The sequence below is a fragment of the Odontomachus brunneus genome, unplaced genomic scaffold (assembly GCF_010583005.1).
Source record: "Odontomachus brunneus isolate Ranch 3 - 2012 unplaced genomic scaffold, Obru_v1 Obru_scaffold_140, whole genome shotgun sequence".
Taxonomy (NCBI): Eukaryota; Metazoa; Arthropoda; class Insecta; order Hymenoptera; family Formicidae; genus Odontomachus; species Odontomachus brunneus.
Window position 1 is genome coordinate 307,307 of NW_022639590.1, and position 27,034 is coordinate 334,340.

The window sequence follows — 27,034 nt, forward strand, 5'->3', positions numbered from 1 at the left end:
GTATTACCGATTTGAGAATATCGAAAGAGATTATGGTTATTGTTTACGACCTAACATGTATGACTAGTCATGATTTAAAATTGGGATATTTTCAAGTTGTAGTTTTTAACAATTCCATCGGAGATGCAATAAGCTTTCTGATATAACGCATAAAGTTTTTTTTTCCGTGTTTCATTAATATTTAGTTTTGTGTGATCAAGATTACAAGAACGACAAAAACGCGAATGATGTACGGTAATAAAAAAATCTTTAAAATATTTTCGAAAAACATTTTCCCCGTTAATTTCTCGTGACACGACTTATTTAAGACTTTTCATTTAATGCATTCCTTTCTATTTGATCACACAAGTCACAAGTGCATTTGTCATATAGTCTCGTTTCTCGCTGTTAAACACTCCGCCTTGGGATCTCAGTCTGACTAGGTACGCATGTACATAATTCTCCGGTCGTCTGTCGTATCATACGTAATTGTCCGTTGTATATGTATCCGGGGAATATGCGAAACAAGAGCCGAATTATCCTTCGTGTACTCGCGCGTAACCACTGTCGTATATTTCTTGCACGAACAGAAGGCGACTTGACGTCCTTATGCGACGCTTACGCTCCGATTTTTCAGGTATGAATCGGAACACCTGCCAAGTATAAATCGGAAGAGCCAGGATGACGAAGCGCACAAGGGGCAACACACGTTGTCCGTCGAGCATTACTTTCCGTGGTTGCTGGCGATGCTCAAGAACAGCCGGATGTACGCATCCGAGCAGTTCTTGACAATTAAGATAATGTTCTTAACGGGATTATCGGTTTTCTTTATTGTATTGATATTTGTGAATCTAATAGCGGAAATTGGAATAATTATAGTAGGTGTGGATGCAAATCAGTTTGCTGATGTTGTCAGTATAATCGCTACACATGTCGTGGGCTCAATAAAATGGATATATTGTACAACAAACAACAGAAAGCTTTTTGGTATCACGCAGAAATTGGAAAGATGTCATGTGCTTTGCCAACGTGTTGATAGTACTGTGGAAGGCACGTAAGCTACTCATTGTTATCCATATATCTCTTTGTATGTAATTTTAGATTTATTCTATAAAACAACTCTTGTAGTTCATGTATTACCGATTTGAGAATATCGAAAGAGATTATGGTTATTGTTTACGACCTAACATGTATGACTAGTCATGATTTAAAATTGGGATATTTTCAAGTTGTAGTTTTTAACAATTCCATCGGAGATGCAATAAGCTTTCTGATATAACGCATAAAGTTTTTTTTTCCGTGTTTCATTAATATTTAGTTTTGTGTGATCAAGATTACAAGAACGACAAAAACGCGAATGATGTACGGTAATAAAAAAATCTTTAAAATATTTTCGAAAAACATTTTCCCCGTTAATTTCTCGTGACACGACTTATTTAAGACTTTTCATTTAATGCATTCCTTTCTATTTGATCACACAAGTCACAAGTGCATTTGTCATATAGTCTCGTTTCTCGCTGTTAAACACTCCGCCTTGGGATCTCAGTCTGACTAGGTACGCATGTACATAATTCTCCGGTCGTCTGTCGTATCATACGTAATTGTCCGTTGTATATGTATCCGGGGAATATGCGAAACAAGAGCCGAATTATCCTTCGTGTACTCGCGCGTAACCACTGTCGTATATTTCTTGCACGAACAGAAGGCGACTTGACGTCCTTATGCGACGCTTACGCTCCGATTTTTCAGGTATGAATCGGAACACCTGCCAAGTATAAATCGGAAGAGCCAGGATGACGAAGCGCACAAGGGGCAACACACGTTGTCCGTCGAGCATTACTTTCCGTGGTTGCTGGCGATGCTCAAGAACAGCCGGATGTACGCATCCGAGCAGTTCTTGACAATTAAGATAATGTTCTTAACGGGATTATCGGTTTTCTTTATTGTATTGATATTTGTGAATCTAATAGCGGAAATTGGAATAATTATAGTAGGTGTGGATGCAAATCAGTTTGCTGATGTTGTCAGTATAATCGCTACACATGTCGTGGGCTCAATAAAATGGATATATTGTACAACAAACAACAGAAAGCTTTTTGGTATCACGCAGAAATTGGAAAGATGTCATGTGCTTTGCCAACGTGTTGATAGTACTGTGGAAGGCACGTAAGCTACTCATTGTTATCCATATATCTCTTTGTATGTAATTTTAGATTTATTCTATAAAACAACTCTTGTAGTTCATGTATTACCGATTTGAGAATATCGAAAGAGATTATGGTTATTGTTTACGACCTAACATGTATGACTAGTCATGATTTAAAATTGGGATATTTTCAAGTTGTAGTTTTTAACAATTCCATCGGAGATGCAATAAGCTTTCTGATATAACGCATAAAGTTTTTTTTTCCGTGTTTCATTAATATTTAGTTTTGTGTGATCAAGATTACAAGAACGACAAAAACGCGAATGATGTACGGTAATAAAAAAATCTTTAAAATATTTTCGAAAAACATTTTCCCCGTTAATTTCTCGTGACACGACTTATTTAAGACTTTTCATTTAATGCATTCCTTTCTATTTGATCACACAAGTCACAAGTGCATTTGTCATATAGTCTCGTTTCTCGCTGTTAAACACTCCGCCTTGGGATCTCAGTCTGACTAGGTACGCATGTACATAATTCTCCGGTCGTCTGTCGTATCATACGTAATTGTCCGTTGTATATGTATCCGGGGAATATGCGAAACAAGAGCCGAATTATCCTTCGTGTACTCGCGCGTAACCACTGTCGTATATTTCTTGCACGAACAGAAGGCGACTTGACGTCCTTATGCGACGCTTACGCTCCGATTTTTCAGGTATGAATCGGAACACCTGCCAAGTATAAATCGGAAGAGCCAGGATGACGAAGCGCACAAGGGGCAACACACGTTGTCCGTCGAGCATTACTTTCCGTGGTTGCTGGCGATGCTCAAGAACAGCCGGATGTACGCATCCGAGCAGTTCTTGACAATTAAGATAATGTTCTTAACGGGATTATCGGTTTTCTTTATTGTATTGATATTTGTGAATCTAATAGCGGAAATTGGAATAATTATAGTAGGTGTGGATGCAAATCAGTTTGCTGATGTTGTCAGTATAATCGCTACACATGTCGTGGGCTCAATAAAATGGATATATTGTACAACAAACAACAGAAAGCTTTTTGGTATCACGCAGAAATTGGAAAGATGTCATGTGCTTTGCCAACGTGTTGATAGTACTGTGGAAGGCACGTAAGCTACTCATTGTTATCCATATATCTCTTTGTATGTAATTTTAGATTTATTCTATAAAACAACTCTTGTAGTTCATGTATTACCGATTTGAGAATATCGAAAGAGATTATGGTTATTGTTTACGACCTAACATGTATGACTAGTCATGATTTAAAATTGGGATATTTTCAAGTTGTAGTTTTTAACAATTCCATCGGAGATGCAATAAGCTTTCTGATATAACGCATAAAGTTTTTTTTTCCGTGTTTCATTAATATTTAGTTTTGTGTGATCAAGATTACAAGAACGACAATTTTTTAGAACAAGAAGCTTATAAGAATGAAGTTGAATGTGCACGGCGGCACTGCAACATCTTCTTCTTATGGTGGTCATGCATGTGTAACTTCACAGTTCTTCAGTGGTGTGTCGCCCCGTTACTATCAGGAACTTACAAGATATACTTGATCAATGATACATTTACAGACAGAGATTTGCCTTATATCGCATGGTTTCCGTTAGATACTCAGAATATTTTTAATTATATTTTGCTGTATATGGTAGAGGCAGTCGGAATGTTGTCTTGTATAGTTGCAATTTATTGTTTCGATTCATTTTATGTTTCAATGTTGATTATCACCTCTGCACAACTTCGATACATCAATAGGACACTAACTAAAACTCATCTCCTTGAGAACAAACGGTAAAATTATTATTATACAATTGAAGATTATCTTTCATATATTTGCTCATTAATATTGCTAGATGTCAAATGTATGAAAATAAAATATTGAAATTGTAGAGCGTCAGAGGCTGTATGCATGCTCAGGAAAAAATTAAGAAATTGTGTCGATTGCCATGTGGAAATCATAGAGTAATACTTTACTTTCTTTACTTTCAATAATTATGACGAAACAATTTTAGGAGAATTTTAATATAACGTTATGTACTATTAATTTTTGATAAGATTTATAAATCCTGAAATATAACATATAATCTTATACAAGTAGTAACATCTTTGAAAGAGAAAAATGTAATTCTAGATTTTTAAACAAGTTGCAAACTTTTGCCAGTCCAATAATGTTCATTCAATGCATCGAAACAACAATTGTTGTTTGTTTCCTCTCATTTGAAGCATCAGCGATTAAACTTACGGTACCAATTGTTTTATTGATGTCTTCAGTATAATTTCATTGTACTCTATGTTTTTCTCTAAAGTTTTGGTGATTAAACTAAAAAAATTCGCCTTCTAATAGATGGACGAAGAAAATTTGCTTGTATTGATTAATCTATTGCTATACTTCATAGCCATCTCTGTTCAATTGGGGTTCTTCTGTTTCTTCGCTACTCAAATTACACATTTGGTTAGTTGTGTACATGAAAGTACTAAAAATTCATCTTTTTCTTATGAATTTCTAAGAATTTTCCAATTAAAAACTGTACAATAGAATATCGGATTTCCCACACGAAATCACTGTCGAATCACTGTCATCAATTTTAATTTGTTATACTATTTCAGACATCGCTAATTCCCATTTCGATACATTCCTGCGGATGGGAGGTTGCGATTTTCGACCAAAAGGAGGAATCGAATACCAATAAACAATTTAAGTCCAGTGATATCCATATATTAGCACAAATGATAATAGTTCAAGCACAGAAGCCGATTATTTTGACCGGTGGTCCGTTTTACGTACTTTCAATGGAAACTTTCAGAGCCGTAAGTAACTACAACTTCATTTGTATCGCCGATATCATCAATTTTATATTATTACCGCACCCATCATTATAACACATTAAACATTGTTACTAAAAAGTAAATATTTAATATAAATATATATTATAATTGTAATTTGTCCACATATACACTAATATACAACAAATTACTATAAACTTTATTCTTAAATATATGTATAAAACTTACAGGTTATTACTTTGGCATTGTCAAACTCTATAATGCTGCGGCAACTCTCTGATAAAGAGGAAGGATAAGAGCCAGCAGCTGCTAGTTGTATCGTTATTATATCGTTATTAAGTAGAAAAATTGTTTTTAATCTAAACCATTGTTATATATGTTAACTGATATAATAGCTAAAGTTAAGCTATGTTTAGTATGTGATACTCGTTACAGAATAATATATTCTACAATGTTCTAAAATTTTCATTGTCATGTTACAAAAAATTCTTATTTACAAAAAAATATGGCAATTAAAAAAAATAATTCCTTTTTATAGAAAATTTGGATAATAGGTCAGTACGATTAAATGTTACTATACTTAGCAGTTGTCGTATTAAACTGGTAAATCTGTTGATTGTTAACAGAAAACTTGTCAACCTACTTTTATTTATACTTACCTAATAAGACGTTAACCGGCAGATAATTCGCACATTTCAAGCGCATGCAAATACAGCGATACACTGATTACGTTAATTGCGAGTTGCAAACTGTCTGAGCCTTGGTTACTTTAATTTTCACGACAAAGAATTCGAGCGCGTTGAATTAAGGCGCTGTGTGACATTTCAAATTGTAAATTTATTAATTTTTCATAGTTGGCCCAAACTTTTGATACGCGTTTCCGTAGTTATCACTATTACAATAATAATAAAACGTTATAACAGATCTGTTCGTACATTCAATAAAAACGATCGAATTGTGAACGTCGTTTTTTTTTATACATTTTTTATACATTTTATACGTTTTTTTAACTGCATGTATCAATATCAATTATTTTTATCGATAACCAATACTCAATATAATAAAAAGAAAATAAACTTTCCATTTATTGCTTGCAAAAATGTTGTAACAATAATGATTGGACGAGTATTCGAATAACAAGATTATATATATATATATATATATATATATATATATATATAAAATGTAAATCGTAACTTAGATATCATGTCTATGTTAAGCCTTTATATCAGTAGACCTCTACATATATAGCGCACGAATTTCCCCTCTTCTCTCTCCCCATCCACGAGACTTACTCACTCCCTCCCGCCGTTTCCTCCCACTGAAACTCGTCGACCTCATGAGAAGTGCAGTGAGCAACAGACGGTGGGGTGGAATACGGCTGGCGGAGTGGGGACAAAGAGAGAGGATGCCATCCACCTACAACCGTATAAGGAGCCCGCGCTTCTATCAGGAGAGCATGAGATGACGAAGGTTACGTGCTACTAGCTCCTACGCATGTTATCTTATCACGGCGCTACATGCCACTTCTGAGGAATATTGATTCGCGAGTGGACTCGCCGCGATGCAGCCTGCCTCTTGCAGCGGCATGCGCGCCTAGCAGACGAAAGTTGAGATTAGAATGCACGTCGTCACCCTTCTGGAATTCGGTCGTTTTGCAGCGACGAAGATGGGAACTCGATCGGTGGTTACCGTCGAGCCGCCGTCCGGCGGCACTTGGATACGACGCGCAAGTGAATACGTAACGGGAGAACTCAAATGCTGAATTTTAGCTACTACCGTTACTTACCTGGAAGGGCCGCTGATATATCTGTGCTGAGACTCGATCCCATGTTGCGATGATGGTGTCGGTTAAATCTTGAAGGCATGCGACGAAAGGATACACTACTGTTTGTCTTATTGCCATAATTGGTAATTCAAAATAATGATCTCTGTCATTTTATTTTATTGAATTTATTTCATTTCTTAATTGTAATGTCATTTCTTTATTAAACTACTCAAATGGGACGAGAATCGGAAATGCAAGGAAATGAAGGAACGGATCTGATGTGACCTTCTCTTGCCGGGTAAGATCCGTTTAAAGCTACACACGTTGTGTAGCGCACAAAGGAAGATCACAATTGGTCTGCACGGCGCTTCGAAGTGTTCACAGCGTCAAATGGATCCTGCCCATCATCGAGCATGCGAGATGATCGTCTTCCACGAACTGCGCACGCCTGACATAGCCGCGGGAATTCATGCGGGTGTAGCTTCGCATTGTCATACGTAAGAATATATTCGCGACTAGGTTCGCGGCCTAGGTTTTTCACGATTCTTGGCCCGCCATGATCGCCTGGTCGCGTATCCGCGACTCGCGAAGTCCTTGCGACGACATTACGCGTTGTTTCGCGTAGGTCGGCGGTCGACGATGCCGTCCGCCGTCAAAGGTGCTATCGAAAAAGGCGAGGGCTGGTCTTTCGTCGCGCGATTACGTCTCGATGCGCACGTACGTATCGTTAACACTCGCCAAGACTCCTCACCTGCCCATCAAAAGACGTAAAGTCATCCACATTGGCTAACCGCGGAGCCGGGGAGCATGCGGTCGAGGAGGTGCTGGCCGACCGCGGGGCCGCGATGCAGTCGGCAATGCCGCGCGCGGCGCACCGTCGACGACACACCAGCCGTGCTCGCATGTTCTCTTCGTCGTTACTTGGCGAAATGTGGACGCCTTTCGGGAACTGTTTTTCTTGGCACCCTGAAGTGTACCCCGGGCGCGACTGGTCGTCCGTAAGGGCGTATCGCGACCGAGGAGAACACGCGGGACCTTGACGAAGTGCATAGGCGGCTATTGAACCGCTCCCGACTCCGGGTTTACCTGTAGGTTTTGCCAGTATGTCTTGCCCGTAGGTAAAGCCGATACCTGTCAACGGAGTTTGCTTGTCGACACGTCTCATCTTCTCAACTGAAGCTAACAAAACGATAAAAACGATGAAACCCTGCATAAAAAATCGCATAAACAGCCTTCAAAACACGACGGGCTCCTGTCATCTCGTGTGGAGAATTCCCAGAATATAATCTTTAATAATGCATTGTTGTTTTTATTCGCCTGACTTTTTGCTTCAGCAGTCTTTCGTGGCTCTTGAGAAGTGTACGAAACGGTGAGTAAGTTATATTCCAAACGTTTGTATGAAAGAAATTGAAACTGCTATACAAGAAATATGTGCGATCGCCTAATCCTCCTCGTCACTGATTATTACATGAGACGACTTAGGTCGTTTCGATCGTATATTGGACGTTGATTCTTCGTCGTCGTCGCTGATTACTATACGAGCGCCGTTTACCTCGATATTTTCGTTCCTTAGCGATTCTGTCTCCTCGTCGCTGTCGAGTAATCGCCGTTTCTTCTTCAACGGTTTATCCGTGTCTGAAGAATCGGATATGCTTCTTACCTCGTCTACAAAACGCACAGGCAACTTGAGTTTTAGTGTACTAAGCGTCGACCAATTTTTACTTCTTATCAACATATGTTACTGACCGTTTTTATCATCAACGTTCCTTTCAATTTCCATTTCGGACTCAGAGGAATCATCGAGTACAATAGCGCGATTTTTCGCTTTACTTTTTGCGTCCGCTAAAAATTTTAATCACTATATAGTAAAAGTTATCGCTTAGACTTTAAACTTGTTCGTTCCTGCTAAACCGTTTCGTTTGTCGGTAAATTCACGATGAAGGAAAAGCGGCTCGCCAGCCGGCCGGTTTGTGCGCTTGAGTGACAGAGGGCGAGAAAGTATAATTCTGGTTCTCAGGAAGAAGTATTATCGATTGATAACGACGTACCTGCACTGATTTCTCCCGTAATTTCCGCATCGCTTTCTTCATCCAACGTCGGAGACTTTGTGGATTTTTGAGACAATTGCGTTCGAACAATCGATTTTGACTGGCCGGAAGTTGACGGTACTGGTTCTGAAAACGATTCGAATTTTGCGGATTCCTATGTACTGCATTTGTAAGGAATCATACGTCACATGCCACGTGATGTTGCATTGAAAACAAGAAAAAAAGAGAAATTCTTCTTTCTAGAATCAAATGTTCGCATATGCGAGCTGGAATTTCTTAACTTCTCAACGTCAAATTCGTTCGCGCGCGCCCGCCGAGAATCTGTCAGATGACTCGAAAAAAGAATTTCGCGGTGGAAATTTTCCCGATAATGTCATCGAGTTATCGAGGAAAATACAACTGACCTTTGGGCGCGAAGAACTTCTTGACATTCTCGAACACGTCGGTATCGTCCTCGCTGTCGTCCAACTTTCCGTCGCTGTCGAAATCACCTGTACCGCGCGGTTCTGCCGGCGTCTCTACGAAAATACGCTTCGATAGATAATCGTCATTGGAACGCGCGCCACCGTGAATGTTTCGGAATTACTTACCCGCGACGACAAATTCACCAGCTAAAACATCCTCGATAAGTTTGCAACGTTTTTGAATCATGGTTACGAGCATATTTGCCGGGACGCGCCAATAAGATTCTTGGGCATCAGCCGGTGGTACAAATCCCATGGCACGGAGGAGCTTTTGAAAACTCGGCGAATCCATCGCGGCCGACGAGTGATCTGTCAGCGGCACCAAGGGTATGCCTTCGGAGCTCTCCTCGTCACGATCGTCCAGGATATCTTGCAGGGATTCCTTGATCCATTCCAGCGCCTCCCCCATGTCTGATTTATCGCGAGATTTTTTCCCATGACATTTTCCACTTTAATTTTTACCGTCAACGGTTCCGTCCCGTACGGATCCTCCCTCGATCGCGTCCGCGTTATTTTCTTTCTGTTTTTTTTTTCTTTCAGCTTATTATCAGCTACCGCACGCCATGTTTCGATATTATTCGCGAGATCGGATATTTCACGGGACGTAGTTTTATCGTTCAGCACCGGCACGTGTTTTGCAATTCTGTCAGACGTCGTAAATATCGTCGATTACGGTACTCGTTGTTCGCGCGAGTTGAAGGATCACGATATACGCAGGCTCGCGCGGCTCGATTAAATCGACAAATCTAGCGAGAAGCAATCAGCCCCGTTTTAGGTTCGCAGCGTTACTTCTTGCGGTGACTTGAGAAATTCCCCGACAAGTCATTACCTCCTTTTTCTCATTTTTCTTTCCTTTTTTCACGTAATGGCTCCTGCAAATCATCGCCCCGTCCATCCCTTTCTCCGGCAAAGGGGAACATTTATCCTTACGTAGGACGTAGACGAGGGATAACGTTGCACGCGCCGTGCGCTTCAGCGACGAGTGCGCATTCATTAATCATAAGGAGGCGGATGCACGTCGGAAAGGAACCGACAAAAGGGATGGGGGAGAGAAAGAGAGAGAGAGAGCAGCGATACTTACCCCTATCGATGACGTCCTTCAAGAGGCCGAATAATTGTGCATCTGTGTAAACGACCGTCGGTAGCTTTCTCCTGTTTTGTTGCTTCTTTTTCGCCGGCTCGCTCCGTCGAGGCGCGCCGCCGTCGCGCTTCGAGGATTTTCGAGTTTCTTCTCCGTCTTCGTCGGTGGCTGAACTTTCGTTCCCGTCAGAATTACTGGCAGCTTGCGTTTCCCACGACGATTTACCTTTGCGCACAATGCATGGAAACGATGTGAACCTTTCTCGAGCAAGCGTTCATCAGCGTGTGTAAAGCACGTTATACATAGAGCAGTGTCGCGTTACGTACGTGCGTGTTCGTTTGCGCGTGTGTACACGGAGCATTTCACGTGACATTAAATCTCAAACGTGAGATATACATATGTACCGAAGCTCGTGTCAAATCTATAATACATCGAACGACGAATTTAAACCTTTTCTCTGGATCTGTCGCGTCGAGATACGCGTGTCTGAGTTACAATCTCTTGTTGAATTTCAATCGGTTTCCACCACTATCGCGTGATTTCTCCCAAATTTTACTTTATAACTAAGAGTAGAGAAGGAGAAAGGTATATTTGTGTATTTTTTTTATAATTAGCAATTTGCTCTTCGATTCTCTGCTGATGTAGGTGAAGCCTAATTTTGTCGGTTGATCGCGATGTCGGGTTTTCAAAGTGTGACATTGGATACGGTAAAAATCCATGTATTATGGATCTTAATGGCGAGATATTCAACAAGTTAACTTTTGCACATGTCATTTGTTGTGAGAAACAACTGCACATTTTTCCCCCGTAACAGTGCCATATGGAGAGCGAAATTACATCAAAACACGATATTGAGGGAAAATGTTATTTCAAAGACACGTAAAGCGAACTTCTCGGCAATGCTTCATCTCACAGTTGTATATCTACGATATGAGCTATCTCGATGCATTGAATACAAATAAGGCATGAGAGGGGAAAACAATATCCATGATAAATATGAAATTCCTTCCGGCGCTATAATAGGAAGCTGAGGCGAATGATATTGATTCAGAAACGGAGAAAGTGCGACTGGAATTCGCAGTTGCCGATATTAAATTACGAAATTTAATATACCACAATGGTATTAATGAATTCTAAATACGTAACTCGGCAGAGAGCACAGAAAATATTATTTCTAATGTTCTTGAGCGAAATTGGATAATATAAATTTGTTTGAATAATTGGCGTTATGTTAACATTAACGTATAAGATATCGTAAAAATGCTTAAAATTTTTATATTTTGCTCTTTTTAATGACAATAAAATATTTTTATAATTTATAACTTTATAATTCTCTCTCTCTCTTTCTTCTTTATTGTGATAATTACTTTCTAATAAATTTGAGGGAAAAATGGAACGCGGTTCTAAAGAATAAATTTATGTATATATATTATCAATTTTGACGCGTTAAAATCACGCAAACCGCGATGTCGCTATTACTGGTTGCCGTAAACAACTGTGGGCGAATATTTTGGGGAAGGAACGACTGTGCACACATATTGTTATCTTTTATGCGGTTGCGTGGAAGATAACAATGCATTGCAGATAATTTGTGTTCGGCAGTTCGATATAGTTAAACCGCCGGAATAGTATCCGGTTCACAGCGCATTCCAATTCTATATAATTTCTATCGCGCAAATTACTGTATAACGTGCGCGCAAACAGGGATTTAATATGAAAATACACAAATATGCGTATTACTATTTTCGAAATTGTGCGCGATGCCTCCGATATGCGCACATCTGGATGTGTCTGTAATTTTGCAAAATTATACTTCACGCGTGTACGCGGTCGATACGTCTAGTTTTCAAATCGATACTTTGAAGGATATCGATCCGTCGTAGTTTTCAAAGCCTCGCTTTTCTCTGTCCCACGGGCGCTTCAACGAGACACACGTCATCTTTGCAGCGCCACGTACAGAGAAAGAGAGAGAGAAGAAAGAGAGAGAGAGAGAGAGAGAGAGAGAGAGAGAGAGAGAGAGAGAGAGAGAGAGAGAAGGGGGGAGAGTCAAAGAGCAGAATAATTCGCATATAGAAATAAAAATTCTCCCAGAAACGCTCTTCTCTCGCTCCATCCTCAGGGAATAGCAGAGGAAAACAGAAATGATCTCGCAAACATACGAGCGGACTTGTCTCCGTTGGCGAAATATCGGCGAAAGGCTCGTTTTTTCTTTTTTTTTTTTTCTTTCGACCCGTAAGAAATCGCAATGGGAGGAGAGCGAAAGGAATCCTGTACAAATTGATCTTTGCTCCTTCTCACTTCCTCCCTCTTGTTCCCCGTCTCACGTTGTTCCGCTCCCCCCGTTGAAAGCGAGTCGCTCTATGCAGTCGCCGGCAATCGCGTTACTAGAAGACTGATCGAATGGGAATAGTCGCGGAATCGGAGGATAGTAAGAAAGACAGATGCGAATGGAATGGGATGGGATTGGCCGGAACAAGGGGTGCTTCAGACCGGATCGTGATGAGGGAAGAACGAATGGTACACTCACCCTGGTTGCTTTTTCTAGACCGCTTCTTGCGCAGCTCCTTGCGATCCTGCGCCAATCCTAATTCCAAAAGCTTCTCCTTGATCTTCGGCTTCGGCCGCTTTATTCTAAGGCCGGTGAAAATCAAATCCACGGGATCTATCGGGAGAACACGGTGTAGTTTCGATTTTTACAGTGTCGTGTCGGCAGGCGCCGTAACGCGGATGATAGGGAGGCAGGCTTCGTGGGAGAGTCGCATGCGGGACAAGCCGGAGACGATCGACAGAGATTTCCCAGGGATTTAAAGTTAGAATCAATTAAAGCTCACGGCTAAGGTCTCCCCTCCTTTACGTATCTCACGGGTGAAATGTAATTCGCACGCCGATCAGATATCGCACGGGAGATCTCGATTTCAATTGAAAGTCGCTCACGTCACAGTCCGCGAATTTTCCTAAAAACGGCACGATGGAGAAAATACCGCGCGATAAAGCGGAAATTCCGCCTCAATTATCGCTTCCGGAACGGCACTTTTGCGGACACTTATTTTCTCCACGTCGTTTAAGCGCTCCGGGGTTCATAATAGCACGGTAAAAATGTAGTCAAGTGAAATGAAACACTTTGCGGGGATTTTGGAAAGAAGGACGGAGAAAAATGCCCTTGACATTTCGCGGACATTTGAGAATTACGCTTGGCGTGGAAGCGACTTCGGAGATTAAAAGTTATGGAGAGCGGCGAATTCGTATGAAAATGAAACAAGTTTTACAAGACTTCTCTGAAAATGTCTCTGTCAGGAAGGATATTATTCTTCGCTCGTCCCAGCGGATACGAAATTATTACTACAAGCAGCCAAGCGTGTCCGATGTTCGGAGCTTAATTAAATCCTAGGAATCGTTCCGGTGTTAACGAATTCTCGCGCACGGGCATTCGCGAAATATTTCAACAGTTTCGGAACGCGAATAACCGGCGAAAATTAACGCGGAAATTTACGGCTAACTTCCATCGAAGAAATTTATATCGAGCACTGCTGAAGGCGGAGGAACATAGCCACTTTTCGTCGTGTGATTCGCAAAATAAATTCGAAATTACGACGAATAACGATCAGGTGTCGACAGACGTCGGCACCCGTGCTGATATGCCGTCGGTGCCTGTGTGATTATCGTCAAGTCGCGCTCCTCATTCAATTTACTCGTGATTAATAGTTACGATCAATTTTAATAGTAATTTAATGGTAATAAAAACTAATGATCGGAAAAAACACGCGGGACGACGAGAGCGAACGAAAGAGGGAATTACGGGAGATAATCGACCGAACGCGAATGCGCACACTGAGCAAATATAAGGGACTAAAGAAATCGAGGAACAGCTTAACGAAAACAAAGGAATTAGCTTCGTGGGAAAATAAATTTAAAAAATTACCGTCGTCTTCTTTGAACTGCGTCCAAAGTTCGGTAAGTTGGGCGGTTTCTTCTTCAGACCACTCCTTAGGCAACCTCTTTTGTACCTCAGCTCGCACGCCCTAATTAATTGCGAGATTTAAGAAAATGGTCCTGGACTACGTGCATACTTCGTAATGGAAAAAAAAGCCCGAGATATTTTCAAAGTCTACCGGAACTCCCGTAATACCGTACGCTATCGCGATTATTATGTGATTTTTCAGAGGCGATAGTCAATTATTAATCGTAGTCAATTACTTGACCAAGTTACTTTGTAGACGGAGAGAATATTATACTTTCCTCTTTTCCCGTATAAGTTCCTCTCAATTCTACTATATTTCTAGTGGAGCAGGAATAGACTGTCAGTAGGATCTACCTTGATAAGGAACACAGTAAACTTCGCTGGAAATATAGCATATTTTTTAATAGCAAATTTCACTTTCTAAAATGCAAATAGCATTTGCATTTTGCAAATGCAAAATGTGAAATAAAAGGACTGTTAGTTACTGCAGAATGGCGGTCTATCTCCCGGATTACAAAATTCTATAGTAACTTTTATTATAAAATTCTCTCCGTATATAAAATATAAGTATTTCGTACAATAATGCTGTACTAATTTCTCTCTCTCTCTCTCTCTCTCTCTCTCTCTCTCTATATATATATATATATATATATATATATATATATATATATATAATATACAATATTCCTTATGTACTCCCTTTATACAAACCCTTTGACCGATCTGAACTAAATTTTGCATAGTTATTCTCGAAGAGACCCTGTGGAAAATATAGACTACCATGAACACTCCACCTCTTCCCCCTGATTTCATCCCCTTGACACTTGGTGATAAGCCGGGCAACGTCGGGTAGTTTAAGGGAATGCCATACTTGAAAACTTTACCGACGAGATACTGACATTTTTCTACAAAGTTTACGTCGTATTAGTTGTAAATTACAAATGCTTTTACAAACTGAAAGTACGTACAATAATGAATTGGAGCATTGCTCAATGTGTGACGATAAAAATGTTAAAATTGGTAACTCGAGCTGCTAGTTGGCGTAAATATCTATTTGATACAAAAGATCTGCAACTTATACGCACCACATACATGTGTTTGTTCCGCTAAACAAAAGTTCCGCTAACAAAAATTTCGAGGAATATTTCTAAGTATCTTTAAAATTGAATTTAGAGAAGCTCAAAAATATACGAAAAGATTGCAAAAAGATTTTTACACATACGTGGTTATGTTTCCCGCTAGCATGGTAAAATAGAGCAGCACATTTATATAGGATATATAGGATTATATAGGATCAGTATCTACAAGAAATGAGATGAAATATGAACATATTAGTGTTTGATTGCTTCTACGTTATCAACATTTCTGAAGTTCATCATCCACTTCGGCATCCCCTTAAACTAGTATCAATAAGCATTGATTTTACAAAACTTGGCCACAGATACACGTGGATGTTCATCCTCCGTAACTTCTACTCTCGAAGCGCGCATAATCTCCGAGCTCGAAGACGGAGTGTTCCGCGTATAATCCTTGAAAAAGAAGCTCCTCTAAGTCAGTAGGCGTATTAAAAAAAAAAGAAGAAGAGAAAAAGGAAAAAGGAACCAAAAACGAAAGCCAGGTCGCTCGTTTTCCAGCGATTACGCTTCACTCTCGACAGAGCAGAGCCCCTACGCCTGGTCCCTAAATGGCTGCCGAGCAATATCGCACGACTTCCATGGACTAAATGAATGTCAAATGAACACCCGAGCCGCAGTCTCTGTCGACCTCTCCGCGCTCGAAGAGACGAAACGTACTCACGCATGAAATTATTTAAATGAAACGCTTCCGCGGCTAAGCCTTCCTTCCCCGGAAGACCTTCGCGAAGGAATCGATAGTAACGGAGGAAACGTTTTCGCCGACGCAGCTACCCTCCTCGCCAGTGACTACGCGCGCATGATTAATAGCAAATTAAGATCGGCGGGGAAAGGGATATTTTCTCCCCTTTCCGGCCGCGCGGCTGGTTAACATCGCGCGTTCCCGTTGCTGAAGGATTAATCACATCTGGCGCGCTGTTTTTTGAAAGAAACAATTACGAACGGCGCGGGGTGGCAAGCGAGTGGTAGAGCCCTTATTTTTTTGACGGCAAGACAGAGCTTGAAGCCGACGAAAGTGACGTCCGCTTCGAATGAACATTCGTATGACAAAAGGTTAGTATTTCGTCTCGGAGTAGTTACCAACGTGGACCGTTAGCGTACGGAAACGCTGACGTCTTCGCCGTGCGAGCGAAAATTTCCCGCTGAATCCTTTACACTGTGTTCCGCTTGCGAAAAGCGCGGCGGAATAAGACCCGGCATTGTATACTGCACCGCTTTCCCCTCCGCCGCGCTTTTTTCGCTTGTTAGAGGAGCTTCCCTGCAAACTCAATTAATTTTAAGTTTTAAATAAGCCGGCAACTAGTTAGTAACTCTTCCACCGCAATAAGAAGCTTGATTAACGCATTCCCATGCTTTATCACCGTATTGCACCGTGCATTTTCCGAAGAAAAGAATTACGACGAAGGAGGGAACGTTTCTCCATGCTCAGCGAGATTAATACGTCTTCTGAGATGTTCTTTTTTTTTTTAGGAAACCCAAATAAAATCCGAGAAAAAGAGAAGGAAAAAGAGAGAGGGGGGATAGAAAGGGAGAGAGAGAGAGAGAGAGAGAGAGAGAGAGAGAGAGAGAGAGAGAGGGTGGAGAAATACAATATGCAGTCAAAGAATCAACTAAACGCGATATTTTCAAACGTTTGTCGATTCAGTGTACCTTGTCGAGAGGCAATGGAAATTACGGAACACTGCTAATAACACGCACATCCACAGCTCGACAAACACAACGCGAGACGGGTTAGACGTCACGTTCCCTCTCCGCATGTTTTCGTACCCCGTAGGGCGACGCGAATGTTTATACGTATGTCGTGGGGCAAAAGGCAAACAAAACGATAGCTCCTCGTGTCTCGAGGAGGAGACGGCGCCGGTTTTAGGGCCGCGGGTTGACGAGGGAGATTCACAGACATTTCCATGCTCTTGAGGAAAGAAAGAAACTACCCCGCGGTAAAAGAACCCAAGCGCGGTGGATCACGTCGGGTTCGTGGACGAAGGCGAAACGCAGAAATGCGAGGGTGGCGGAGGAGGGTCGCCCCGTAAGGTATTGTCTCCGGAGAATTTACAGTTCCTGTAGCAATTCCCGGCTCCATTTTTTGCATATGTTCGCCCCGTCAGCGAAGCCGGTCTAGAAACTTATTTTCGAGGCCGGGCCGACCTACCGCCCTTCCGAGATACTCGTAAATCATTGATCTTGTCAGACGACGGGGGTTGCCGCGCGAGGGCGCGCGAATGGCCCGATATTTTTTTTCGGATTGATGGCCGCGGGAATCTTTGCGAAATCTTTCAATGTTGTTTTTAACCCTTGCGGAAGCAAAGGAAGATCTTACTCTTTCGAGATGAACTAAATTATTCTCGAGCGAGATGAAAGATTCTCGATTACTTGATCGCGTTTAAAGTGATTGCGCAAGTGAACCGTATGAAAAAACTCACCTTGGAATTCACGATCAAGCACATTTCCTTGAGTTTCTTGATGACGGTACGTCGCGTCCTGTTCTCGTTGATGATATGCTCCAACAACCAGTCGATTAAGTCTACAAATTTACGACATCGTGCGTATATAGCTCGCATTTCTCCACTTTCCCGATGTTCAAGTGTGAATGATGTTTTTTACAGATTACAAACGATAACAAAGTTAAAGTTATGGGGTGTAAGTCGCAGTTATAGACAGACACTGTACTCTTCAAACGGTATCCTCGTCTCGCAATACATAATAAAAAAATAAAAAAAAAAGAAAGAGAAAGGTATGGACGCCTCCTCGCACTATGATACACTAATCTATCGGATTCAACAAACTTCCATGAGAAATGGAGAATATAAAGAGTTTACCCTGGGAGTATTTGTTAGTCTGATGCTCCATGAAGAGGGTACGCAGCTCCTCCTCTTCCGCCTCGGTCCAGACTGCTCGTGAAACTTTCTTGTTACTCGTTTCTCCGCTGTAGCCATCCGCGATTTCTGTCGCGTCACGGCTGGTCTTCCAGAAGAGCAGCTCCATGTACGACTTCCGGTTTTTCTGGGCGACTTCGGCGAAACGGCGGATTATGAAGACCGCGAACTTTTGCAGCTCCTTAAAGCAGGAATCGATTTTTCGCTGCTCGACGAGTCCACTTCCGCGAGCCATCAAGGCCGATACATGGATGCAATAAAAGCTCGGTGGTGGGAATTTATCGCGCGGTCATAAGAAAGGGGGAGTAGATTTTTATCGCTATGTGAGAAGCAGCAAAGTGTTATCCATGGTATTCTTATTACATGCGGAGATCGTCGATGGCGTTCAGTTACGATGAGAAAAGAAGGAAATCTACCGGAAAGGTATCCACCGGTAGACGTGATATCAAACGCCGTAGAAAGTACGAAGTCACGTCAGCGATTTTGCGAAACGAATGGAAAATATGACGTGCAGTTCTTTCATTAGTACTGCGCGCTCTGTACGTCGTGTTACCTTATGTACAAGGTCCTTTGACTCAAGGATCCTTTGAAAAACCCGAAAGATGGACGCCTGGAATATCATAGCCGGCATTTTGCACGTCCAAGCGATTCGATGCAGCATTTTGGTCATATAGTGATTTACTTCGACTGTATTGCTTTCGAACTGTTGCAGCAGTAGCGTCAAAGCCCTGACGACTTTCACATTGGCGAACCTTTGAATCAGATGCCACTTTCAATCGGGCCATTGTCTTTCTTACTTTACTATCTCTTATGTATCGTATATTTAAACTCCGGAGACTATTTTAATTCCTTCTACGAGAAACGAGACATAAAAAATTAATCGGATCTTCCTCTCTTCATTTAATTTTAAGTGAACTTCGTTTCAACAAAGTTTTATTTTCAAGTTTAGTTGGTAAAGTAACTGATGTTCAAGAGCAAGAAGTTATAAATGCTTAATTGTCTCAGGAATACGATAAAATTTCAGACTTCGGACACCTTATATAATTCGACCCTATTCATATCGCACCTTTGAATAAATTCATCCAATTTGAAATCAGTCTCCTGGAAAACAGGTTCCCCTTCTTCCTCCTCATCGTCTTCTTCGCTCTCATCTATAAGAACGATTATTTGTATGTGTACGTTGTAGGAATAAACCGAATATTTATTCGCATAACGTCAAAGAGATCCCATCTTTACCTTCATGATTTACGGGATTCTCGATGTCTTCGTTTGTCGTTCCTTGAGCGTCCGATTGATCCTCTATTACTAAAAAAGGCAAACAAAACAAACGAGAAGTAAAATATGTGGCGACGTAACGTTTAATTCGTGCACACATACACGCAAGCACGCACACTGCAGCGAGAAATATACATTTTTAATACGAGTTAAAAATTTCGTAAATTAAATTCACCCTGTAATCGCCAGTAATCCGGCATTTGCCGCCGAGTTGAAAACACTTATATTTTCAGCGTGCGTAAAGCTTGGAGCGCCAGTGATTTCGCATGTAGATGGGAATATATAAGCGCCCCTTAAAGAGAGAGTATATAGGCGAGGCGTTTTAAATCATCGCGGTAAGTTTTCTTTGAGCGAGTTGTTGCTCCAACTAAAGAAAGCTTTCCACCGTCCGAAGAATTCAGTTTGTCCAAGTGACGGTGACGGTGGTGCTATTTCAGCTTAAAGTTTTAATTGTCTCTTCCCGCGGTCTGCTCAACTCGAAACAGTAATTTGAGATAAAATAAAGCACTCGTCCGAATCGCGGTGTGTTTTTATCTCGGATTTTTAAATGCTTCATTCCGTTGATGTATTAAAAGTGTTAAAGGAAACTTTTCTTCTTCCAGCGGCGCTGTATATCCAGTGCGCGGAGATTTCAGCCTTTCAATAAATTCCTCGAGGAACTTTCCTCTCAATCCTCGGCAGATCTTTTCGTTCTTGATCATACGGAGTGGACTCGTAATTATCGTTAACGAAAATAGCTTGAGATTTTCTACTTGAGACTGCAAAACTGGGATATATACACCAATTTTGTCGGCAAAATTCTATCACTCGTTGCACGTAAAAGAGCGCGAGAAAGAATGCGAAATGCATTAAACAATACATTTCTTTTCGTGTAATACCTTGTTATCTTGCAAATCACACATCCGTATTTCGCATTTCGCGTATCGCTCAGCAGGGAAAAACAATTTCGAATTTTCGTTTCTTAAGTGCAATTTGATTTCACGAGGGAAGGGAAATAATTCGTTTCGTCGCCGTAGATTGACAGAAACAGGATCCGAAATATATCGGGAGAATTGATGCGTTTAACACGAGTGTTATCGATTCGAGCGCGACCGACGCGGAAGAGTCGCGTCGATACTCGCAACGGTTCGTTGCGTTCGGTTATCGATCGTCCCCACAATTTCTCAGCGTACGCGCTTCCACCACGCACAATATATACCACGATTGCGTGCATGTGTGCGTGCATGCCTATGCGTATATGCATACGCGTAAGGAGACCGGCAGCGTTGCGTTTGCGCAAGCTAGTTAAGCAGCTGAGGCTTACGTTTCAACACACCTCGGTCGTGAAGCTTGAATATTTTATATAAATTGATCGCTGGCGTACTTGCGATAGACAGCTGCAAAAGAATCGTAAGAAAAACAAAGGAAAGTGCATTACAGTACCGTTGAAAGGTACACAAAATGATTCTGAAGAAAGGAAAAAGCAAAAATAGTGAAATTTGGCGGATATATTGTGTGACCAATTTGAAATCGACTTTTCTTTTATCCTCAAAATCTGTTTTTCGGTTGTAACAAAAAAACAATTGTACGTTCGAGTTGCGCTATACTCTGTGTTTGTGCAAGGTTCCAAATTTTTTGGAATTCACGGGTCGTTGAACTTCTCTCGTTAGTCACTCTACCGTGTTCGACTTTTTGCACCACACACACACATACACACACATTCACCATGTTAAATTAAATGAGATACCGCGCATCGACATATATCGTATTATTAAAACGACGAATATCTCGGAACGTAGTGAATATCAATTTCCATAGGAACGTGGTTTCTCGATAATTCAGGAAATCTCCCAGTTGACGAGCATTCACACCGACACAGAATCTTAAATATCAGATGAATTTTTCGCGCTTGTTGAGAAGCGAATGTAAAATAAGCGCAAGTAAACGTTCGCCTTGAATTTCGTCCAAGCTCGGCTTCGATTACTCGAAATGCAGTCTAATACGGATTCGTGCTGCGAAGCGAGGACGCGTCCGAACGAGCGCGATATCGCTATAATCATAATTGTAAATTAATTTGATCGTCAGCGCGTAACATCCATATAGTGATCTCTCGTTAGACTCGAGATTGCGATGCTCCTTGCCATTAAATTAGGCATTATCATGGGCGCGAAGACGAGGGACGCATTATGCGATTGTATTACCTGGGTAATAAGTGTTGTCTAACGTACATAGTAGCTAAGGTAAATGGGCTTGCAGGTGGTATATCAGAAGTTGGGCGGTTGAAAATAATAGAGGCCAGGGGACGGGAAGATGAGGGGGCCTGGGACGAGCATAGCGGAGGATAGGAGTGGATGGGTTTATCACGGCTGAGACCAAAAGCCCTGGTACGTTACCTCGATGTAATTTGTGAAGAGATAATAACCGCCGTCCACATGAGCACCGTCGCGGTGTTGAAGGATATGTATATATATTTTTTTCTGTTTATATTACGTATCGCATTTAAAAAGGGTGGTCCCCGATGGAATTAAGGTCCGCGTTCATGAGTGATTTTTGTCGCGCCTGTAGCTCCGGCGGAAAGCGTTTTAACGTCAGAGCGACGGAAGAAAACTGTTTTCCGTTTGTGTGTGACTGCGGAAAAATTTAACGAGATACACGATATATAATTAATGATAATCACGATCTCTTTATTGTTAACTTTCTAACCTTCTTTATTTCCAACTTTTATCCATACGACGCGCTGTCATGTCGCATCTGAAAAGAATTATCTTCTCAAAATATAGTCGTGTCCAAACGTTACATTTGGGGTCCTTGGTGTGAACTCGTGAAAAATCTAATCTTGGAAATAAATGGGAATGTTCACTTTTCACGAGTTTACATTGGAGGGAAAGATTCATGATCGCCTCCGAGTACTGCGAGTTACTCACTTTTCATAATTTCATGCTGGAGAAAAATATTATACGATTAATGAGTAAAATCGAGTTCACGTGAAAAGATTCATTGACGCTCTAGGCAATAAATCTCGCTATTCTATAAGTTTCTTCTAATTAGTCGTAATTTTTACTCGTGAGTATGTACCAGAAAATATCCTATAATGACAGAATCTATCTTTCTTTCTCGCAAGGATATCCATGCTTACCGAAAGCATAATTTTCCCCATGAAGGGAATAGAAAATTAACACGTTAAACTAGAATGAGAAAAAATTAAAAGATAAACTTCTCGACGATCGGCGTAAACCCAACTTTCGCGATAGAAGCAAAGTTCCAAATTTAAAAGAGGTGCAATCTCGTAAACCATGCTTACTTGCAGTTTAATAAGACTCGTAACCCACTGAATGAGTCAACTGAGGTGAGTAAGTTGCTCCGAGAATCGAGGGGATTCGCTGATGTTTTACCAGTTCACGATGAATTCATTATTGCGAGGAGATTTCGCGTCTCTGGGAGCTACGGCACGGCGTGAAAATCACGGAAATTGTAATCCTGATAACCCGCGTCCCCGTTTCTCTCGCACGAAAATCCACTGATATTTTTGAACGAGGAGATAGCCACGGGCAGCGCTGCTCATTTTTCTGTGATTTCGAGGGAAGAAGAAAGAGAAGATGACGGCATTTCTCCGGTCTTATCCTGCATCACGCTCACTTGTTTCCCCACTCACCTTGCTTAGATCGGTGAAGCGGAAAAAATCGGAATGATGGCCGGGAAAAAGAATACACGAGCGGAAAGTTCGCTTTCAGAAGAGAAAATGCGCTCAAAGGAATCCTATTTCATTTAATACTCCATTCGTTAGTCGTTAACGGGCTGTTAACTAACCAATTACCATTAAGTATATATTGCGAGATGCAAAACTGTATTTCCCTCGAAAGGCATTCTTCGCATGTATGCTCTTTATTCGTTTCAATCGTATTGTGCATAAAATGGAACTCGCCACCGAGTTCCGAGACTCGGACCTCGAGCGAGTTAGTTGGATATGATACATCGTGGAAGTTGTGCGTATGCGCAACCCTTCGAACACCCAACTGTACTTCGCGAACGCAATCCAGTTGTCAGATCTACCTCTGCGACAGTTCTTATATGAATTGGGACCACCTGCGACGCGCATCCCGGAGCTTATTTCGCCATTACGTGCCGGATAGAGAAAAACTGACAACTGAAGGAGGTCTATGACCGGTCAAAGGGACAGGGATGGTTTTATATGCCACGATTCGACTACGAGCCAACGACGAAGAGAATGCCGGAATACCCGAGGGTGACCGCGATGAAAACCGATCAGAGGTGTTTATAGCGGTTTGATGCCTTAGACCTAAGCTAAATCCGTAACCGACCTTGTGTTCGGCCACCCTTCTCGGCCCTTTTTCGTGCAATCTGCTGGTAGCTCGTGACGTGCCCGACCAAAATTTCGGTATTCAACGATCGTCACAGTCCGGCACTGCTATTAGGCCGGTAACTACTTATTCAAACCGGATCGCTCGAAACGCCCACCTTCCTCGACGGTTGTTGCTAACGCGATCACGTCCTCCGCGCCAGATCCCCTCGCCTCAATCTCCTCACCACCGTCGTTCTGACCCAACCTTTTTCTGTAACGATGCAGCTCGGATCTCTCCTCTCCTACGCCTTTCGTCCTTTTCCCGTTCTCCACCCGCGCTTCTCACCCCTCGCCTGCCCGCCCGCACGCTGACGTTGTTTAGGTGCAGTTTTATTGTGCCTGCAGGGTTCGTTGCCGCACTCCCGGAAGCGGCATGACGTTTCCAAGCGATTCTTGGACCGGAGGAATAGCGGATGAGATCGCAAACATCGCTACGAACTGCGTATCTTTGGCGCATTGCGAGCGACCGATTTGTCGAAGAATAAATGGAGGAAGTGAATGAGGGGGAAGGACGAGAGAGGTAGAGGGACAGAAAAGGAGAGAGAACGCGACTGAAAATTCGCGAGAGTTCGCTGATTATGTAATTTGTAATTCCTGGCACATCCTGCTATTCATTAGGATATTCCTCGACATATTCTGCTAAAATTTTTCCAAATTGCTAAGATTTTGCTAAACGATTGCTAAAACTTTTTAAAAATTTTCTATTAAAAAAATGCTCTTTGATATATCGCAGTACAATTACCGATTGTATAATTGCTCATGACAAGAAAGAGGAAATATTTGTGGAATGTTTTAGAAACTAGAAGCTAGTGTTAAACGCGACGAGGTTTTTTATTACGTTTCGAAAAATCTTTGAGAAAATTTCCGAACATAAATAAGGACCATACTATAATTCCGTACATAAATTATGAACGCAGTGAGAATGCATAGAGAATTAAAAAAAAGAAAAGTATCCTCTCGGGACATTTATTTTTTGTTTTCCTGTGAAATAATTATTTCAGCTTGTTTAAGTTTTCATTCCGCCGATTAGCAAATCTGGCGGAAAACGGAGATATCTATAAGGCACGCGGCACGCACAGGAGCTGATCCACCTATTAATTATTTATAGTAATGTGATATTGATCCGTCTGGCTACCTTCCACTAGACTGACCGCTGCTAAACCCCGTATGTACTAGTTCAACATCTCCGGGACGTATGTATGCCTGCAATATTAGTACTTCAGCGGTGCGTACGGTCATCCATTATTAAATCAATTTAACTGTTTCGGTAAACAGTCGGTTTATCGATCATTTAGCATAACAGCTCGTGCAACGCGCGCGCGATTATGCAGTCAATAATTTCGAAAAACGTGTGTAGAATATTTGCACATATACACGCCACGTGTATGTGTAATTCCATTCGTATGGGAGTAAATGGAATTCTCTCGAAAAATCGGTGGAGCCACGAGAGAGGAGCGATTCTAAAATATATAGATCGCCGCATCTTACGCGAGCGTGGATTTCTCCATCAATCTGAAATAGATTCCTCAAACACTGCCAGCCCTCTTCAACTCTCGCTCGCTTCAAGCCGTGCCTTTCATTTCTGTTGTTGCAGCTGCACTTTATCGCCGAATGTTTTTACATGAAAGGCGTTAGTAGAAGTACCCGGAATTACGGCAAGTGATTTTAACAAGGATGTTTCCACTACTATACACAGCCGCTAAGTAATCACGGCGCAGCGCTACGAGAGAGAGAGCGCGCTTTCGCTTTTATCTCGAATTAAAACTTCGCTTCAGACGGCACGCCAAATTGACGCGTCGATATTGACACGCTCGCATAGCGAGAGCTCGCTACGGTCTCTACCGTGCAATCCGTGAATATTCATATCCTTCTTCAAACGCAGCGCGCGAGTGACTTAAGCATAATTTTTGTCATTTTCTTTGTTTTTTTCTCTACTATAACTTACATCTCGCCGAGGCAAGCATTTTCTCCATTTCGAATTACCGTACATTTGTGCAACGTGCAAACAGTGCTGTAATATGTGTATTTTTTATGCTGGTTTAAAATTACGAAAAAAGAAAGACAAAAATGCACTCGCTCTCGGGATATTGCTCCGTTGGTGAAATTTTTGCGTTGCATATTCGCGAAAACCGCACATTAAAAAAAGGCGCTATTTTCTACCCTAATATTACTGCTAATATCGCCACTGTTTGCATTATTGCTCTGCTCGATCCTTAATTCATAAAATAAAAATTCATGAAAGGTCCGCGTGTTCTCCCCTCGCAAAAATCTCCTTTGAAACGCAGCGACGAATCAAATCGTCATCAACCGTAATCACGGACGCTTCGTCACTTTTTCAAGATCAGAAACTCGGGAGTTAGAGCGTTGTGCATCGCAAATTGGGTATTCGCACAATTTGCACAGCATTCCTCAACCATTAACGAGATACTTAAGCAGTCTGATGCAGATGTGCAGCTGCATGGAAAATAAGCTCGCGAGAGGTACTCGGGAAATACTCAATGGCGAATACTACGCTTCCTTGCTCGTCCTATCTTGCCCCTGTATATCTCGATAATGACCATGGCGTGTTGTGCCGTTCGCCGTAGGAATTTCCTGAAAGCCTCTTTACGACTTCCGGTGTGTTTACTGCTGTACTAACAGCGGTTTGCCGCCGTTACGCAACGGCGGATTAACTTTCCGCGACGCGTCATTTTTCTCTATTAGGAGGAGAGATTCATGAGGGCTCTCTCGCGCGTCGTCCTCCTCGTCGTTGTCGTAGTCGATGAAACGCACGCCTGTATTCTCATCGCGCGTCGTAATCAAAAACATATTTGCGCACTCTGCTTGAAAAGTAATCTTGCACGTGTTCTTTAGCTGTTACTCGTCAAAATGAACGTATATTTCGTTTGCAGAAATTATATGAGATATACGCTCATATATCGTAGTGACGAATTATCTCTGTTCACATAACATCCTTATAAGTACCAGCTTTGCTAGTAGATAACATTTCAAATGTTGTAATTAAAATTTACCTCTACTCTTTGTATCTGAAACATTATCTGTGGTAAAATTTAAGTAACAGCATTCTAGCAATATCTGCAAGCAAATTTAAGTGGGTGTGAGGATAATACATTCATTTGTCTCTTATTACTAATCTTTTCTGTTTATCAATTTTTATAAGTGT

The 27,034-nt window shown here is 41.5% G+C and overlaps 2 protein-coding genes across 4 annotated transcripts in view; one reads left to right on the forward strand and one right to left on the reverse strand.

The window, feature by feature from the left end:
* The first annotated feature begins 2,857 nt into the window (after positions 1–2,857).
* LOC116850273 (odorant receptor 4-like) lies at positions 2,858–5,676 on the forward strand. Its single transcript, XM_032828341.1, has 6 exons — positions 2,858–3,939; positions 4,039–4,110; positions 4,280–4,391; positions 4,493–4,600; positions 4,756–4,956; positions 5,163–5,676. The coding sequence occupies exons 1-6, from the start codon at positions 3,635–3,637 to the stop codon at positions 5,226–5,228; spliced, it is 864 nt and encodes a 287-aa protein (XP_032684232.1). The 5' UTR covers positions 2,858–3,634; the 3' UTR covers positions 5,229–5,676.
* A 1,193-nt stretch (positions 5,677–6,869) lies between these two features.
* Positions 6,870–27,034, reverse strand: part of LOC116850256 (protein timeless homolog) — a 121,313-nt gene continuing 101,148 nt past the window's right edge. For 2 of the 3 annotated variants that reach the window (XM_032828299.1, XM_032828297.1), the window contains exons 16-28: positions 19,494–19,562; positions 19,324–19,408; positions 18,811–19,009; positions 18,201–18,438; positions 17,805–17,905; positions 14,213–14,312; positions 12,821–12,955; positions 10,294–10,518; positions 9,339–9,623; positions 9,153–9,266; positions 8,749–8,874; positions 8,447–8,542; positions 8,142–8,365 (exon numbers count right to left, since the gene is read on the reverse strand). In XM_032828299.1, the coding sequence (XP_032684190.1) occupies positions 8,142–8,365; positions 8,447–8,542; positions 8,749–8,874; positions 9,153–9,266; positions 9,339–9,623; positions 10,294–10,518; positions 12,821–12,955; positions 14,213–14,312; positions 17,805–17,905; positions 18,201–18,438; positions 18,811–19,009; positions 19,324–19,408; positions 19,494–19,562 (1,997 nt within the window). Of the gene's footprint in view, positions 8,366–8,446; positions 8,543–8,748; positions 8,875–9,152; positions 9,267–9,338; positions 9,624–10,293; positions 10,519–12,820; positions 12,956–14,212; positions 14,313–17,804; positions 17,906–18,200; positions 18,439–18,810; positions 19,010–19,323; positions 19,409–19,493; positions 19,563–27,034 lie in introns of all 3 variants that reach the window. The other variant, XM_032828298.1, reaches the window with a different exon arrangement.

What these genes read in the sequence shown, in the direction of transcription:
- LOC116850273 (XM_032828341.1), top strand. Translation starts at nt 3,635, where the DNA reads ATGTGTAACTTCACAGTTCTTCAGTGGTGTGTCGCCCCGTTACTATCA. An exon ending in CATCTCCTTGAGAACAAACG is followed by an intron (nt 3,940 to 4,038) that starts GTAAAATTATTA and finishes TTGAAATTGTAG; the next exon opens with AGCGTCAGAGGCTGTATGCA. An exon ending in CATCAGCGATTAAACTTACG is followed by an intron (nt 4,392 to 4,492) that starts GTACCAATTGTT and finishes GCCTTCTAATAG; the next exon opens with ATGGACGAAGAAAATTTGCT.